Source organism: Chrysochloris asiatica, unplaced genomic scaffold, assembly GCF_000296735.1.
Source record: "Chrysochloris asiatica unplaced genomic scaffold, ChrAsi1.0 scaffold00031, whole genome shotgun sequence".
In the NCBI taxonomy this organism is placed as follows: Eukaryota; Metazoa; Chordata; class Mammalia; order Afrosoricida; family Chrysochloridae; genus Chrysochloris; species Chrysochloris asiatica.
The window spans coordinates 20,008,304-20,027,250 of NW_006408549.1; the positions used below are offsets into that span (position 1 = coordinate 20,008,304).

At 37.7% G+C, this 18,947-nt stretch overlaps 1 protein-coding gene across 1 annotated transcript in view; it reads left to right on the top strand.

The window, feature by feature from the left end:
- Positions 1-18,947, top strand: part of CNGB3 (cyclic nucleotide gated channel beta 3) — a 166,898-nt gene that overhangs the window by 85,082 nt on the left and 62,869 nt on the right. The window contains 3 exon segments of the mRNA XM_006878357.1: positions 8,473-8,620; positions 10,945-11,112; positions 15,821-15,913. Of these exon segments, the coding sequence (XP_006878419.1) occupies positions 8,473-8,620; positions 10,945-11,112; positions 15,821-15,913 (409 nt within the window).

Below are 18,947 nucleotides of genomic sequence, written 5' to 3' on the forward strand. Positions count from 1 at the left end.
GGGAGTAGAAAGCCTCATCTTTCTCCCGCGGAGCGGCTGGTAGTTTCGAACCGCTGACCTTAAGGTTCGCAGCCCGATTCGTAACCACTACGCTACCAGAGCTCCTTTGTCCCACAGGTATAGGCATTAGGATTTATAACACACCTGCAGCGAGTGGGGAGGACATAATTCAATCGATGTCACTGTTGTTGTTAAGTTCTGGTGAGTTGTTTCCAACTCACAGAGGCCCTGTATTGGGTTTCTGAGGAGCAGCTGGTGGGTTTGAACTGCCAGCTTTGCGGTTCACAGTCCAGCATTGATCCTACAGTGCCACACCAAGAGTCCAATTCAATCATTCTTGTTGTTGTTAAGTGCTATTAAGTCGGTACTGACTCAGAGCGACCCTATGCACAACAGAACGAAACACTACCTGGTACTGGGCTAACCTCACAATTGTTCCCACTCCTGAGCCCATTGGTGTAGCCACTTTGCCAATCCATCTCTCCTGGGGTCTTCCTCTTTCTCTCTGACCCTCCACCTTCCCAAACATGATGTCCTTCTCCAGCGACTGGTCCCTCCTGACAATACATTTGAAGTATTAGAAATGAAAGTTTGGCCATCCTGGCCTGTAAGGAGGACTCTGGCTGTACCTCTTCTCACACAGATGTTTGTTCTTTTGGCAGCCCATGACACTTTCGGCATTCTCCTCCAACACCATAATTCAAAAGCATCAATTTTTCTACAGTCTTCCTTATTCACTGTCCAGTTTCTCATGCATATGAGCTTATTTAAAATGCCATGGGTTGGGTCAGGTACACCTGAGTCCCCAAGCTGACATCTTGGGTCTTCAACGCTTTTAAAAAGGTCTTGTGCAGCAGATTTGCTTAATGTAATACATTGTTTGATTTCTTGACTGCTGCTTCCATGAGTGTTGATAACTGATACAAAAAGAATGAAGTCCTTGACAAATTCAATCTTTTTTCCATTGATAAGAATGCTGTTCATTGGTCCAGTGGTGAGGATTTTTGTTTTCTTTAAGTTGAGATGTAACCCATACCGAAGGCTGTGCTCTTTGATCTTCATCATTAAATATTTTAAGTCCTCTTTGCTTTCAGCAAGCAAGGTTGTATCATCTGCATATCACAGGTTATTAATGAGCTTTCCTCCAATCCTGATGCCACTTTTTTCTTCATAGAACCCAGCTTCTCAGATTATTTGCTCAGCATACAGGTTGAATAAGTATGGTGAAAGAATACAACCCTGTTGCACACCTTTCTTAATTTTAAACCATCAGTGTTCCCATGTTCTGTTCAAACAACTGCCTCTTGGTCCATGTACAGATTCCTTATGAGCACAATTAAGTGTTCAGGAATACTCATACATTGCAGTGTTGCCAATAGCTTGTCATGATCCACACAATCAAATGCCTTTGTGCAGTCAATAAAGCACAGGTAAACATCTTTCTGGCATTCTCTGCTTCAGCCAAGATTCATCGGACATCAGCAATGGTAGCCCTCGTTTCACAGCCTCTTCTGAATCCAGCTTGAACCTCTGGAAGTTCTCTGTCAATGTATGCTTGCAGCTGTTTCTCTACTACCTTTAGTAAAACTTTACTCGCATGGGATAGCAAAGATATTGTCCGATGATTTCCACATTCTGATGGGTCACCTCTCTTTGGAATGGGCACAAATATGGATCTCTTCCAATCAGTCAGCCAAACAGTTGTCTTCCATATTTCTTGGCAGACATGTGTGAGTGCCTCCAGTGCTGCCTCACTTTCTTGAAAGATTTCAATTTTTATTCCATCAATTCCTGGTGCCTTGTTCTTTGCCGATTACTTCAGTGCACCTTGGACTTCTTCCTTCAGTATCATTGTTCTTGATCATATGCTACCTCTTTAAATGGTTGAACATCAACTATTTCCTTTTGGTAGAGTGGCTCTGTGTATTCCTTCCATCTTCTTTTGATGCTTTCTGCATCATTCAATAATTTATCCAGAGAATCCTTCAATAACAAAAGTTGAGGCTTAAATTTTTTCTTGAGTTCTCCCAGCTTGAGGAATGCTGAGCATGTTCTTCACTTTTGGTTCTGACTCCAGATCTTTACACATTTCATTGGAATATTTGAATTTGTCTTTTTGAGCTGGTCTTTGAAATTTTCTGTTCATTTCTTGTAGCTCCTCATTTCTTCTATTTGCTTTAGCACCTCTATGCTTGAGAGCAATTTTCAGTGTCTCTTCTGACATCTATTTTTATCTTTTCTTTCTTTCTTGTCTTCTTAATGACTTTTTTCTTTCTTCATATACGATGTTCTTGATGTCATCCCACAACTCTTGTGGCCTTCGGTCTTAAGTGTTTAATGTATCAAATCTGTTCTTCAGATGATCTCTAAATTCAGGTGGGATATATTCAAGGCCATATTTTGGCTTTCGTAGACTTGTTTTCATTTTCTTCAGCTTCAGTTTGAATTTGCATTATCAGTAATTGATGGTCTATTCCACAGTCTGCCCCTGGCCTTGTTTTCACTGATGTTATGGAGCTTTTCCTCGTCTCTTTTCACAGATGTAGTCAATTTGATTTCTATGTAATCCATCTGGTGAGGTCCATGTGTATAGTTGTCTGTTATGCTGTCTAAAGAAAGTATTTGAAATGAACAAATCGTTGATTTTACAGAATTCTATCATGCATTCTCCAGCATCATTTCTGTCACCAAGTCCATAATTTCCAACTATTGATCCTTCCTCTTTGCTCCCAACCTTTGCATTCCAATCACCAGTAATGATCAATAGATCTTGATTGCATGTTTGATCAATTTCAGATTGAAGAAGTTGGTAGAATTTTTCTATTTCATCCTCACTGGCTTTAGTGGTTGGTGCGTAAATTTGAATAATAGTGGTATTAACTGGTCTTCCCTGTAGGATATTATCCTATCACAGACAGCATTTTCTTAGGTCAACAAGCAAATTTTCAATACATTTCCCGGACCTGGTATCATACAACTCACATTCTCTGATAATGGGAATTAGCATCATTCCATCACCCTTGTTCCACTCATTCAGACTGGACCATTCTCAATCAAAATCAAAGTTCCTGTAATGCTATTACCAATTGTAAAGGATTCAGGTTGCCTGATACAAGGGGGGGGGGGGTGAGGGGGGAGAGGTGCTGTTTGAAACATTTCTATATAATTTTTGTTAATTTGTATATGACAGTTATTATATAATTATATTTTCCAGTCATCACTTGTTCCTTCTATTGCTTTTTTCTACCCTTTGACCTTGTAAGCCAAGTTTTTGCAATAATTACCTAAAGTGTTTTTACTTAGCCCTTGTGATGGTTTGAGATGACTTTTAAATTGAATGTCTTTTATGAAGGCCATTGGATTTGTAAACTTTGCCCTAGTTGAAATTAGCTTCATATTGTGGGAAGTAAATAGGGTATTGTGAATATGTAAAGTGAGTCAAGTTTATTATTATTTCACTAACTTTCACTAGAATAACAATGTCAGTTTATTTCGGTCAAAGGCAAGAAAGCGTTTTCATTTATATAGAGTAAATGGCATCCTATGAAATTTGACCAAAGAAAATGAAACTATTTCACTCAAACAGAGAACATACAAATAAATAATTTGGTTATTTTGGTATTCAGAAATATCCCCGATATACCTGTGTCCACATATTCTCCACTTATATTTATTAGATTAGAAGCACAAGCAAGGCTGCCATGGAATCCTGACTTTAGATGGAATAAGAAAGAAGTCAGAATTGCTGTATGCCCTGATGCTAGGAGATTTTAGGATAATGTATACCTTTCATTTTACAGATGAAGATGATGGAACCTAAGTATGTAAAGGTACTTATTCAGGATCTTCTAGATACTTGATTTTAGCTACTGCCAAAATGAAAAGAGAACGATGGTTTCACACTACAATACCTAGGAGGACACTCTTGGGATTTAAGAAGAACACATCAGAACAACGAGTTCAGTGGACCAGAAGTGAGATAGAAGGCAGCTAGCGGCATGACAGAGAAGAGTCTGGGAGGGGATTACACATGTATACATGTTAGAGTCTTCCTATGGTCTTACTTCAGTAAGGCTAGGCATACAAAGAAGTCCCTGGGTGGTGTAAATAGTTAATATTCTCAGCTGCTAACAGAAAGGTAGGAGGTTTGAATCCACCCTCAGGCACATTATGAAACACTGCCCAATCCCACACCAACCTCACAATCGTTGCTAATCCTGAGACCGACCATTGCTGCCACCGCTAGCTAATCCATCTCATTGGGAGTCATCCTCTTTTTCTCCAACCCTCCACCTTACCAAACATAATATCCTTCACCAGGGACTGGTCCCTCCTGACAATATGCCCAAAGTATGAGACAAAGTCTGGCCATTCTGACTCCCAAGAAGCATTCTGGCTATACTTCTTCTAACAGATATTGGTTTGCTCTTTTGGCAGTCTGTGGTACTTTTAATATTTTCCTCTAACTCCATAACTTAAATGCACCAATTCTTTTACACTCTTCCTTATTCACTGTCCAACTTTCACATGCATATGAGGGTACTGGTAGAATGTTGTTGTTGTTGTTGTTAAGTGCCGTCGAGTCGGTTCTGACCCATAGCGACCCTGTACAGGGTTTCCGAGGGTGTAAATCTTTACGGGAGTAGAAAGCCTCATCTTTCTCCCGCGGAGCAGCTGGTAGTTTAGAACCGCTGACCTTAAGGTTCGCAGCCCGATTCGTAACATCGCAATATATATAAAGGAGCTCTGCTAGCGTAGTGGTTATGAATCGGGCTGCAAACCTCAGGGTCAGCAGTTCGAAACCACCAGCTGCTCCATGCGAGAAAGATGAGACTCCCGTAAATATTTACAGCCTCGAAAACCCTGTACAGGGTTGCTATGAGTCAGAACCGACTCCATGGCACATAACAACAACAACATATAGCAATTCACTGCAAAAGTTTTCCAGTTTTGTTTTTGGTGGGGTTTTTTTGTAAGTTTGATATTTTTCATAATGAAATGTTTGGGGAAAGTTGCATGTATCTTTTTTTCAAAATGAAAGAATTTCTAGTTTCACATTAATATTTTTAATGGTTTTATGTAAAATTCCTTTTAATTTGAAGCACGCTGAAGTATTTTTTCCGTATACTTTCAGACAGTCTGTTAGATGGTTCAGTCATTAAATCTGCCAGAAAAAGAGCATCTCCTTGAAAAGATTTATCCGCCTGTAGTGTGGATATTAGAAGTGGACACACTTGACTAATTAAGCTAATCCCAGAAAATCAATAAGATGCCATCTAATTAAATTACAAATCTTACCTTTGGTTGTGCATGTCGGTGTGAGAGACGTGACTGAGAAAAGATTCCCAAAATAAACTTCAAAGCATCAGTGCAGAAAACTTCCAATTAACATGTTGTTGTTAAGTGCCACTGAGTCAGTTCCAAGCCATAGTGACCCTGTATAGGGTTTCCAAGGAGTGACTGGTGAGCTTGAACCTCTGACTTTACAGTTCTAAGTGACTTTGCAGTCTGGTGCATTAACCAACCCACAGCACTACACCAGGAGTCTAAATTATTTAATATCTTTTTTAAAAATTAGTTCCAGGTTAACCCTTCGGATTTGGAAAATCATGCCAAAATTTCACCTTTTTTTTTTTTTTAATATCCATAAATAAGAAAATGAAAGGAAAGAATTCCAATGTTTGTTCCTGTTTACATGACAGTGATAATGCTACAATGATCGTGGAGAGGACACAAATTCTAACAGCTTTAATAAAATTGTCCATGTAGAGAAAGAATCTAGCCCCAACCCCTCTTGGTCAGTATTGGACTCAATAACAAAAAATCTTGGGCAGTATTGGACTCAACAAAAAAAAAAAAAAAAAAAAAAAAAACCCAAACACCCCACTGCCATTAAGTCCAGCTTGAAGCAGCTGACCAGAGGCAGGTTCATCTTTCTCCAGAAGAGCAACTGGTGGCTTTGAACTGTCTACCTTGTGGTTTGCAGCCCAATCCCTAAACCACAGTACTGCTGGGGCTGCTTCATGAGCTTGATAACTTTCATCAACTTTAAAAAACTTAGACCCAGTACCTGTGATCAAAATAAACTAGGTAATAAGAAATTATACATTAGAATCTGGTTAAAAATGCAACCCATAAAATGAATTCTGTACTTCGACAAGATGGTTCACTTTAAAATCAAGTTCACTATAGTATCTGTTGTTGTTGTTGTTGTTGTTAAGTGCCATCGAGTCAATTCTGACCCATAGCGACCCTGTATAGGGTTTCCAAGGAGGATCTGGTGAGCTTGAACCACTGATCTTGCAGTTCAAACCACACCAGGACTTCTACAGTATCAGCAAGTACAAGAAAAAAAAATTACTGAGAGGTAGTGTTTTTATTCTCTTGGCACCATGGTTTCCAAGCCTACCTATGAATTATTTTTTTCTGTTTCTGTAAGCACTAGGTGAAAAATAAGATAAACTGTGCCATTCAAAAAATACAAAGTTTCAAAATGAGTGGTTACCTTTTAAATCTGCTTGCATTTGAATACTGAATTCAACAACAGTTTATTTCTTTGCAAACTCCAACTTATTATTTAAAAGATCTGAAAACATTTCAAATCTTCTTCTTTTTTTTTTTTTTTAACAAAAAGATTAAAAGGCCAGAGGAAAGAGAGAGTAATTCACTGCTAGCAGGTAGACAAATGTTAACTTGGGTGGTGAGGAGGACAATATACAAGATGGAAGAGGACACTATGAAAGAAGAAGGAGGCTGGCAGAAGAATGATGAAGATAGGTGAAGACACAAGGAGGTATGCAAGGGCTAAAGAGGATAGAAGTAAATAATGCTATATAGACAACTTTGGAACAGCAGTGTTCTGTGTATAGATACATGGACAGAGAAACAGGCTGAATGGGTATGGGAGGAAGAGTGGGATATATGTGTGTGTGTGTGTGTGTGTGTGTGTGTGTATACATATATATGTATGTATTTATATATCCCACAAATATGTAAGAGTTTGAAAGAGGATATTTGTACATGGGTAACCACAGGGAGGAAGTGGGGCAACTTTTGTTGCATGGAGGGGATTGCAATCATTGGGATGATTTGTTGAATGTAAACTGATGATCAAAAATATCCCTTGAAGTCTTGTTAAAACCAAATAATAGTTTAATTTAACTACCGATATAGGATCAAATTGACAATAGCAACTCAAAAGATTAGGTCTGAACCTTAGGAGGCAGTGAGTTTATGTTAGTGGGGGAGCAAAAGTTCAGGAAAGGAGGGTTACACAACTCAGAGTGTTATCAATGTCACTAAATGATACATGTAGAAAACTTGAAATGGTGCCTTTTTGCTATGTGTATTCTCAGTAACAACAACAAAGTACACCCGAGAGTGATTTCCTATTATAATAAGAGTTCAGTTCTCCTCTGGCTCTGCCATGTATGTGTTACCTGTTCAGTAATGTAGAATGTGGGTAGAAAAGACAGAGGATGGTGTTACCTGTTCTGTTTTTCGTTAGTAAAAATAGTTGGATGCAAACTGTAAAATGCTGTCCCATCTGCATAAATATCTTCGATCTCTATAAGATTCCCCACAAAGCATTTGAGTGGTAATTTAAAGATGGTCTCAAATTCTTGTTTTCCTCCCATTAAAAGGTAGATACAAATTTGCAGTCACCATAAAAAAAATTCACCTATCTTAAGAGTGCTATTAGGAGCTCTGGTAGCATAGTGGTTACAAATCAGGCTGCGAACCGCAAGGTCAGCAGTTCAAAACTACCAGCTATTGCATGGGAGAAAGATGAGGCTTTCTGCTCCCATAAAGATTTACAGCCTTGGAAACCCTGTACAGGGCCGCTATGAGTCGGAACTGACTCCACAGCACTTAACAACAAACAACAACAAGAGTGTTATGCTGTGAGAAAGTTCCAGCTAGTCACACTGAGGATGCGTAGAAAGAGAATGATACCCAGGCAACCCCTAATTCAACCATATCAGCCTAGGTCCACATGTGAATGAAGAAACCCCATTCATTGTTAAGAGAAAACATAATGTGAGAAAGACCAGGGAAATCCAGCAATGATCAGAACCAAGGCCCCGGATATTTGGCACCACTAAAGTCCTTCCAACTCTCTCCAGCCATTTAAGTCACCCCCAGACAAGGGCCCAGGCTACATGGAGCATATATGAGCCATTTCTGCTGGATCTTGCACAAATTCCTGGCCCACAAAATGATTATTGTGTACCACTAAATTTGGGGGTGATTTGTTTTACAGCGAGTGATAAGTATAACTACTAGTTAACCCCCTCTTTGGGTTTTATTTAGTCATTTCACAATGTTTGCCAAGAAGTTTTTTAGCCAACACTGACTGTGCAAAGAAAATGTTGACTAGGAGAAGATTTGTTATAACTTAGTAGCAATCCATGCTACAGAGCAGTGATATTTTATAGAAAAAAGCAAAATGTATATCTTTTCTTTTGACAGGTATCTGAGATGTTACTACTGAGCAGTCCGAACTTTAATTACCATTGGAGGCCTTCCAGGACCACAAACAACATTTGAAATTGTTTTCCAACTCTTGAATTTTTGGGGGGGAGGGGGAGTTTTTGTGTTTTCCAGTTTAATTGGTCAGGTAAAGTGGAATGTGAATTACTAGATACATAAGTCTATCGTTTCAGAAAAGCCACCTATTCTTTATAAATCTTACAGAGGAAAAATCAAATTCTGACTCCTTTAACTTTTATCTATTTTAATGAACTGGGGGAGATTATTGGGTAAACACTGCCTTTCAGGTTTTAAAACATGTCAGACAACTTAGTGGAATCTTTAGCCAAATATATCTGAGTGAATGTTATATATTCCCATTCAATCATATTGTATTATTTTCTGTTACCCTGGTTCACTGATGCATTTCAAATGTGGGCTATAAAGATCTCAATCTCTTCATTTGAATTTGCTCAAAGTTAAATACAGAATATTTATTAATACTATCTAGATAAATTAGATATTACACTCAGAAGACCTATCAACAATGAAGGTTAATTTGAACTCCCAAAGAAAGCAAAGCTTATAAGCTGACTTCTTACTTGGAGCATCCAAAAAAATCCCTCAGAAAGGTTCTTATTTATTTAAACTTCAAATATTGTCACAAAGTTACTGGGTTCAAAGGGACTTCAGAGATCATTTTAACCAGAGGTTACCAAATGCCATCTAAACTAATAAATCTTTGGTTCATTGATGTTTATTATGGCAGCCGTTTGCCTTTATTTTCAAGGAATCACAGTCTAGTAATAAAGTAAAATAAATACAAACATAATTATATTGCAAGATACTAGTCATTTGCAAGGGATATAGCCCTAAATATTTGTAAATTCACAAATACTCAAGAACAACTCTACATAATAGCATCTTTAGAAGTTATACTTTCCTGAGAGGTATTTTACAATCAACATGTTAGAGAACTAAAAAGTCTCACTGACATTTGTGTGCTGGGTGACAAGGTAGGCTAAATCATGAAGTAATTAGTTCCACTAGTCCCCATTCACACACAGTGGTATGAATAAAACTCATGCTTTAGCAAACTTTTATAATAAAAACTGTGCTTCATGACATTTGAAGGTGCTTACAAACATGCAATCAAAACTCAAATCCTATAGCTATGAATGTCAAGGGTCTACAATACATGATGAATAACAGAAGTAAGATTAAAAGCTCTGTTAGTTCCAAAAAAAGCAGACTTCCCAGTGCCTAAAGGAGAATACACTTAAACCATCTTTTAAAAAAAACAAAACAGGTAGGAGCCACTCATTATAGATAGTTGTTCAATCTATCAGGCTGAGAAACAGTGTGTAAAACAATAGCAGAGATGAAGTACAAGATATGTTAGGGGAAACAGGAAGAGAGAGAGCTAGACATTGAGGTTGTTGAAGAATATTTGGAATATATGTCTCAAAAGGATGTATCCAGATTGATTATTTACATAGTCCCTTCTCAGCAGATACTTCCAATGATTACAGTAGCCCATTAACTCTGGAAATAGAAACTGAAGAATACATCACAATAAACACCATTTGAGCTGAACCTCAAATGAATAGTTTTCCCATAAGCAGAAAGTGCTCAGCTACTAGAATGAATGAGCAAAGCCTTAAGAGTGTGAAAGTGGAGCTCTGGTTTCTTCCCTATTATAAACTCACAGTCAAAGCAAATTTATAACTACCTCCTTCCCTCATGTGAGAGGAAGAGTTGAACTATATATCTTTTTTGTGCCGAGACCTTAAAGATCAGCTTTTAACCCAGAGTGGATTTTTATGGCTGAGTTATAAACATCCAAGAACTCAAACCTGACAGTTCCTTAAGTATTGTCACAGCAGTAGATGATGCTTCAGTAATTTCAGTACATTTCCACTTCTGCTGAATACTGTGCCTTAAGAATGAAGAGATTTGATTTTATCTGTCGAAATAATACAAAGGAAAGTACAGAGGTTGCAATTTCATGATGAATTGAGTCTGTATACTCAGCCACACTGGATGCTCTATGAAAGGTGCCTTCACAGTGAGCTACTCCAAAAGGGACTGGCTAACCTGCCAGTAATTGCTCTCTTTCATTGCACCTTCCTGCCACAAGCACAAACTATAATTTTTAAAATGTTAACTAACATTTTTGTAGTAATATACAAGTTTACCAAGAAGATTCATATGCTTTATGTGACGGAATCCTCACGAAAACTGCACATGATAAACAAAACGGGTCTTACTGTCATCGTTCTTGAAAAGGAGATGATTTTCCCAATATTTTATGGCAGACGAAAAATTAGGAAATCAGTATCAATGTGCTTAAAATCAGAGTCAGTGTATTACTAGAGAATTGATCATGTGGAAACAGTTATATTCAACTGAACTTTTAATAATTATTCCCAGTTTTCTGCGGGGTGTGGACTGACCATACTTGTGTTATAGAGGCGAGATGTAATTGGGGCTGCCACAGCCAATCAGAACCACTTCCGCGTCTGCGTGGATCGTACTACTGTCTACTTGAACACTTACTCCGTTACCAAAACTGTGCGGAATTGGGTTTGGACTTGGTATGAATATACGTGGGACTCTCAAAGAATGCTAGATAGGCATGTCAAATGACTGACTCAGTGCCTGTGAACCACGTAACGCAATGAATGTTCGTATGGTAAAAGCAAAAACAGTGGGGGCGGCAATGAGTTTGAACATAGCAGTAATTTCAAGGATGGTGCAGACCGGAGCAATGTTTCCATCTGTTGTGGGTAAGATGACTATGAGTCGTAACCCAATAGCACATAACAACAACAAAAAAGCAAAAACTGGATAGATTTAAACCAAAAAATAAAACCTATTAGATAATTAGATAATCTTTAAAATTATAAGTTTAATTCTGTGGAATTCTTCTTTTAATATCCAGTTATCTTATGCTGGACTCCTGGTGTGGCACTGTAGGGTCAACACAAGACTGTGAACGACAAGTTTGTCAGTTCAAACTCACCAGCTGCTGTGCAGAAACCCTATACAGAGATGCTGAGTCGGAACCAACTCAGCAACACAACAGTCTTACACTCGCACTTCACAAAGCAACAACAATATTATGCTTGTTTTATGTAAACCCTGTAAAGGTAAAGGCCAAATTTAATTCAGTGCCTATAAGATATTATATGTATTACAAGTATATTATATGTACAGTTTCATATGTTCATGAAGAAAATGAAGGACAAGGAGGAGAATCAGGCAAATTGTCATCAACCTCTTTGTAGACACAAGTATCTGAAGGTTCTTAACTAAGAAATTTGGCCCAGGACAAATTTGGCCCAGGACAACCTGCAACAGAACAGTAACTCAACCTCCTGTCTGTTCTCCAAAACTCTGGCTCTTTCTGCAACACCACACTCCCTCTGGGAACACAAAGAACAGCAGTTTTTCAAGCCACTTCCATCCTGTTGTGGGAAGCTCAATTGCTTTTAAAAGATCCTAGAGAATAATTATTTGTTTCAGAAAGAGCCCTGATGGCTTGGTAGTTAGGTCCTTGACTACTAACGGAAAGGTCAGTGGTAGAACATTATTGGTCATTCTATGGGAGAAGGTTGTAGCAGTCTGCTCCCATAAAGATTACAGCCTAGAAAACACTATGGGGAAGTTCTACTCTGTCCTGTTGTTGTTAAGTGCCATCCAGTCAGTTTTGACCCATAGAGACTCTGTATAGGGTTTCCAAGGAGTGACTGGTAGGTTTGAACCGTTGACCTTGCTGTTAGCAGTCCAGTGTAATCCTACAGTGCCACACCTATAAATTGGAATTGACTCAATGGCACACAACAAGAAGTTATAACCCAAACCCAAACCATTACCCTCCATTCAAATTCTGTAGTCTGTATGGAATACACAGTCACTTTAACAAAAAGATTTGGTTGTTGCTCAACCATTTCAAGAGAAGGAAGTTGCATTGATGGCATTTGTGAAAAACAAGGTTTCAGAATTCATAGAATACAAATTGTAATGTTTCAGCAAATTGATGCAGTGCTGGAGGCACTCACTCACCTATGCCAAGAAATTTGGAAGACTGCTACCTGGCCAAACAATTGGAAGTGGTCCATATTTGTGCCAATTCTGAAGCAATGTGACCTAATGGAATGCAGAAATTGAACTATATATCATTGATATCACATGCAAGTAAAATTTTACTCGATATAATTGGAAAATAGTTACAACAACACATTAACAGGAACGACCAGAAATTCAAACCAGATTCAGACGAGAATGTGGAATGAGGGATATCATTGTTGTTGTTGTTATGTGCCATGGAGTCAGTTCAGACTCATAGCAATCCTGTACAGGGTTTCCAAGGCTATAAATCTTTATGGGAGCAGAAAGCCTCATCTTTCTTCCGTGGAACACTAGGTAGTTTCGAACTGCTGACCGTGAGATTAGCAGCCCAATTCATAACCACTATGCTACCAGAACTACCAGAGATCTTCAAATGGATCTTGGCTAAAAGCAGAGAATAACAGAGATGTTTACTTGTGCTTTATTGACTATGCAAAAGAATTAAATTGTGTGGCTAACAAACCATGGATAATATTATAAAGAATGGGTATTTCAGAATTACTTAATTGTGCTCATGAAGAATCTATGCATAGACCAAGAGGCAGTTTTTCAAACAGAACATGGGGATACAGAATGATTCAAAATCAGGAAAAGTGTACACTAGGGTTGTATTCTTTAACCGTATTTATATAATCTGCATGCTGAGAAAATAATCTGAGAAAATGGATTATAGGGAAGAACATGTCATCAGATTGGAGGGCGAGTCATTAACAACCTATGATATGCATAGGACACAACCTTGCTTGCTGAATGCAAAAAGGACTTAAAATACTGATGAAGATCAAAGATGACAGCCTTCAGTATGGATTACACATCAATGTAAATAAAACAAAAATTTTCACAACTAGACCAGAAAATAATATCATGATAAATAGAGAAAAATTTAACTTGTCAAAGATTTCATTTTGCTTTGATTCACAGTCAGCATTCATGAAAACAGCAGTCAAGAAATCAAAAGATGTACTGCATTAAGCAAATCTGCAGCAAAAAGATCTCTTGAAAGTGCTAAAGATCAAAGCTGTCATTTTGAGGACTAAGGTCTGACCCAAACCATGGCATTTTCAATTGTCTCCTATGTATGTGAAATTTGCACCATGAATAAGGAATATCATAGAAGAACACATGCATTTGAATTATGGTGTCGACAAAGAATATTCAAAGTCCTTTGGACGGCCTGAAGACCACACAAGTCTGTCTTGAAAACAGTACAACCCGAATTTTCCTTAGAAATAAGGATGGCAAGAGTTCATCTCTGGTTCTTTGGAATGTCAGGAGGTATCAGTCCTTGGAGAACATCATGTTTCGTAAAGTGACAGGTCAGCAAAAGAGAGGAAGACCCTGCAATGAGATGGATTGATACAGTGGCAGCAACAGTGGATTCAAACATAACAATTGTTGAGTACAGTGCAGAACCTGGCAATTTTATTCAGTTGTACATAGGGTTATTATGATTGGGAACTGACTCAACAGCACCTAACAACAACAATCTTTAAGGAAGCAGATTGCCAAGAATTTTCTCCCTTGGAGTGGCTGGTGGATTCAAACCACCAACCTTTAAGTTGTCAACAAGCTTACATACTGTGCCACCAGGACTCCTTGTCTATTATTAATACTACAATGTTGGAGTAAAAACATTAAAGGATTTAGCTTAAGTTACAGATAATGTGCTAGTATTGGTGATAATAAAATTTAACTTTCAGTTTGTTCCTTACCATATAAAAATAAAAATTAGTGCCAATGGGAAGCCAAAAAGCTATTGCTTCCAAAATGAAAATTAAGATTTTCAAATAGCAAAGGTTCTTAAAAGCTAAATGAAATCCACTACTTGATGACAATAAGACCTTTTCTTCACCTCTTTTGCACAATTAGGAGATTTCACCCACTATGCTCTGAACCTCTTCCCAAATCATGAGCATCTAAAGCTATTCTGAAGGTATTTCAATGGGGAGGGAAAACAAAACAAAACAAAACAAAAATACTGGTGGACTCCTTTCCTCATTCCCTTGAGCAGTAGTAGATATATTGCTCCAATTCCTTGGCTTAAATATGTAACTAGAGACTAACAGCCATTTGAGTCCAGAAACTATGTTCTTTTACAGAGGGTTTTTATCTTCAGAATCAATATTATAATCCAAATAGGTAAGATATAGCAATATTTTTCTTTCTGAATAGAAAACAGACATCAAAAATAATCAACTCAGAAGCCCTTAGCACATTAGACACTAAAAATGGACAGTTTTGTTTATGAAAGAGTTTATTCACCTGTAGGCCTATCATTTAATTTGAATACACATGTAAAAAATCTGTAAAGTTTTTTACTCATATTGATCACTGAATCAAGGAGATAATGATAGTTTGGATGTACTCAGTACATTTCTTCTTTGGATTCCATTCCTTGCTGAGCTATCTACTAGCTGAACACAGTCACTTACAGACGGAGTGAGATTCATTTGTTTTTGCTCATCTTCTTTCTGCAAAATGGGAATGATACTCCTTCCACTTAGGGTGTTGTAAGAGTCAAATAAGAGAATTAATACAACTGAGCCCTGCAACCTTTCAGATGCCACATAGAGTTTGTTATTATTTGCCATCTATCAGATATAGTAGAAATCCGAAGACAAGCACAGGATCCTCTACTTGTTTCAGCTCATTCACTAGCCTCTGTCCCATAATCATTAAGCATTTTATCTGAATTTTAGTCAAAAAAATATGTTCTAGAATTACTAAAGAAATATGTCATTAATAACTGAAATAAGTCTTTTCTTTAATGAACATATTTGTACTATTGTGCATACATATTTATGTCCAATTGAATAACAAAAATACAGCATTGCATAACTCTTCTATTATAAAATGAGTTGGCATTTTGTTTCCTTAAAAAAATTCTATCTTTTCCCTAAAAGCCGAGACTGTAAATTCCAAAAAGGCAAGTTCCCCACCCCACCCAAAAAAAAAAAAAAAAGCTAAAGAGGATAGAGAGAGACACTGTTAACTGATGATATATGGAGGGGATAATAATCAATGTAATGAAACAAGCTATATGAATGGTTGAATGTGAAGCTGATGATGTGCCCTGTAAACTTTCACTCAATCCAAAATAAAAACATTTAATAAATAAAAAATAATAATTTTTTTTTAATTCTATCTTTGTACTTTAGTGACTTATTTCATTAACTAGTTTGCTTTGGGTGCTCTTTGTCTTTTTGAAGATGAGTCCAATCTTCTTGAGAAACTGCCCTCTACAATACAGTTAGCCCTCGCCATTGATGAAAACTTCAGCATCATCAGCAAAGTCAACTTGTTCAAGGCAAGTGTCTTTAAAAGTAATAGGAAAATAGCTGTATCTGTTTCTCTGTAGAATTTAAGCTCTTGCTTTACACAGCAGTTATGATTTTTTTTTTTTATTTTGCATGATGTTTTAACAAAGTCAAAATAACCTGGAGAATTTATGTGGATTTAAAGAGTCAAATAAATTATGAGTCTCTCTTCAGCAGACGACTTATTCTTTAGAAGCCTCTCTCTCCTAATTGATGTCAAAGAAGAAGAGTTCTTCCAACTCTTCTTGCATTAATTTAAATATAATTAAACTCTACAGCTCTATGTCTTTGTTAATATGCACATCATCCCCTGTTTATGAATGTGCCTTGGTGATACATGCCAAATCAGACCACAGATTAGCTCTGGATTGGCCTGACAATCAGAAAATCATGCCTAATCATGTTTCCTATTGCAAATGCTTTGGGTTTAGACTTCTAACATGGTGAGATTTAAATTTAGAGGCTTATTTTCAAGGGGGAAAAAATGCATAAATTGTTTTAACTCTTGACTGTTTTTCATTTTACTTATGTCTTTTTTATGCATTATATTACATGTACATTTATTCACCTAAGATTTATTTATGTACATGGCATTCACTAATTCATCTATTAAATTAATCTGGTCGACAAATACTAAATTCCTGCTATGGGAGAAAGATGAGGCTTTCTGCTCCTGTAAAGATCCGCAGCCTCGAAACCCTATAAAGGGACGCTACAAGTTGGAACTGACTCACTGACACACCACCACCACCACTATATTCTGCACACTGTGTACGCCACTGAGGATACAATGTTGTTGTTGTTATGTGCCATGGAGTCAGTTCCAACTCATACTGACCCTGTACAGGGTTTCCGAGGCTGTAAATCTTTACGGGAGCAGAAAGCCTCATCTTTCTCCCGCGGAACGGCTGGTAGTTTCGAACTGCTGACCTTGCGGTTCGCAGCCCGATTCTTAACCACTACAGAGAAAAAACATATTTATACACATAGAGCTTAAATTCCAGAAGAAGGGCACAAAAATTAAATGCATAACATGTACAAAATGGTGTTAACAGTTTATGTTCGATTGTTAATCTAAAGGTTGGCAGTTTGAACCCAGTGGTATTGCAGAAGATAGTCCTTGTGATTCAGAAAACCCCATGGAACAATTCTCCTCTGTAACACAGAGGGTTGCTATGAGTCAGCATAGACTCAAGGGTAACTAAGAACAGCAGAGGCAGAGGATAAGAGGGTGGTGTTGGTCATGAAAGGCCTGTTCTGTTGTACTACATTTGAACAGAAGACTCAAGGAAGTGAGGGATTGAGCCAGGCAGAGGGAGGCAAGAGGGACTATTCCAGGAGGCTCAACCAACTGAAGTCCTGCACTGGGGAATACACTGCCAAGCTGATCAGAATAACAGGAGAAGAGACTGAATAAGGGAAGGCAAGAGTGTCAGAAAAGAGAAAAGGGTGGTTGAAAGGAGATGGCAATTTGATGCAGGACTTTGGAGCCTGTGATTGTACTCTGAGACAAAAAGTCATTAAAGATGTTGAGAAGACGGTTACATGGTAGAATCAGTTTGAAAAGAATTCTTCTTATTGCTGTATGGAGATAGACCTGAGGAACCAACTGTGAGGCCAAAAAGGAGTTATTTTAACAGTCTAGAAAGGAGAGGATGATGACTTAATCCAGGATAGTAGCAATAGAATTATTGAGAAGTGGCCAAATATTGGATGTACTTAAAGGTGGAGCCCACAATTGTTGCTCTTTTGTTGTGTGAATCAGTAGTCCTGGAATGCACTATAGGATAAGCACTGGACTGCAATATCATTTTGAACTGTAAGGTCAGCTGTTCAAACTCATACCAGTCGCTATGAGTTGAAACCAACTTGACAGCACTCAACAACAACAACACCTGGGACTCCTGGTGTGGCTGGACTAGGAACCACAAGGTCAGCAGTTCAAACCCACCAGTTGCTCCTTAGAAACCCCACTCAGGATTGCTATGAGTGGAAACCAACTCAATAGCACTTAACAACAACAATAATTGTGTGAATCAGAGAAAAAAAAGGGAGTCAAGGATGATTCAAGGATTTAGGCTTGTGCAACAAGAATAACAGAGGCAGTAGTTGCAAGATGGGAAAATTTAGATAAATGCAGATTGAGTTCTAATAAAACAAATTTTTGTTTTTGAACAGGTTAGTTAGAAATGAATGTTAGGCTTACAGATGGAAATATCATGTAAGCAGTTTGATTCATAATTCTGAATTCAGATGAGAGGTTCAAGTTAGAGGTATAAATTTGTACTTGCACTTTTAGCCATGAAACAGACTGTAACCTCCTAGGACATAAGTGTTGGTATCGAGCAAGGTCAGCTTGATCTGCAAGATTAGCAGTTGAAACTCACTAGCTGCTCTTCAGAAACCCTGTATGGGTCACTGTGAATTGGAATCGACTCAACGGCATTTAAACAACAACAAGAAGGACGTAAGTGTAAAGAAAAGAAAGCAAGTATAATTCAAGTGAAATACATGCCTTGGAAATACATTATGAATACCCCTGGGAATAAGACAAAGGAGTGGAAACTGGGTGATAGAAAGGTTAGACAAATTCACTATGAATGTTAGGTTAAACATGACATCATGGGATAATAAAGTTAGGTGAGTATCCTGAGGCTGTTTTCCTTGGTCATGTCTGTTCTAAATTTTCATCAATATTTTGATGAAGACATAAAAGGTGTGATTTTCAAATCAGCAGATGACAAAGTAAAAAAGACACCTTTCATATGTTATATTAAAATTTTTAAATTAGCACTTGTTGTCGGATAAGCACAGGATCCAAGGTCTGTTTGAAATGCAAGGTGGCAGTTTAAATCCACCAGCCACTCCTTGGAAGCCTTATACAGGGTCACTATGAGTCAGAACTGACTCGATCACACTAAGCAACAACTACTTTTAAAATAATGTGCAAAGTCAACAAAACTAATTTCAATAAGCTTAACAGTAAAATTCTGAATTTCAGTATAAAATTAAAATATTACAAAT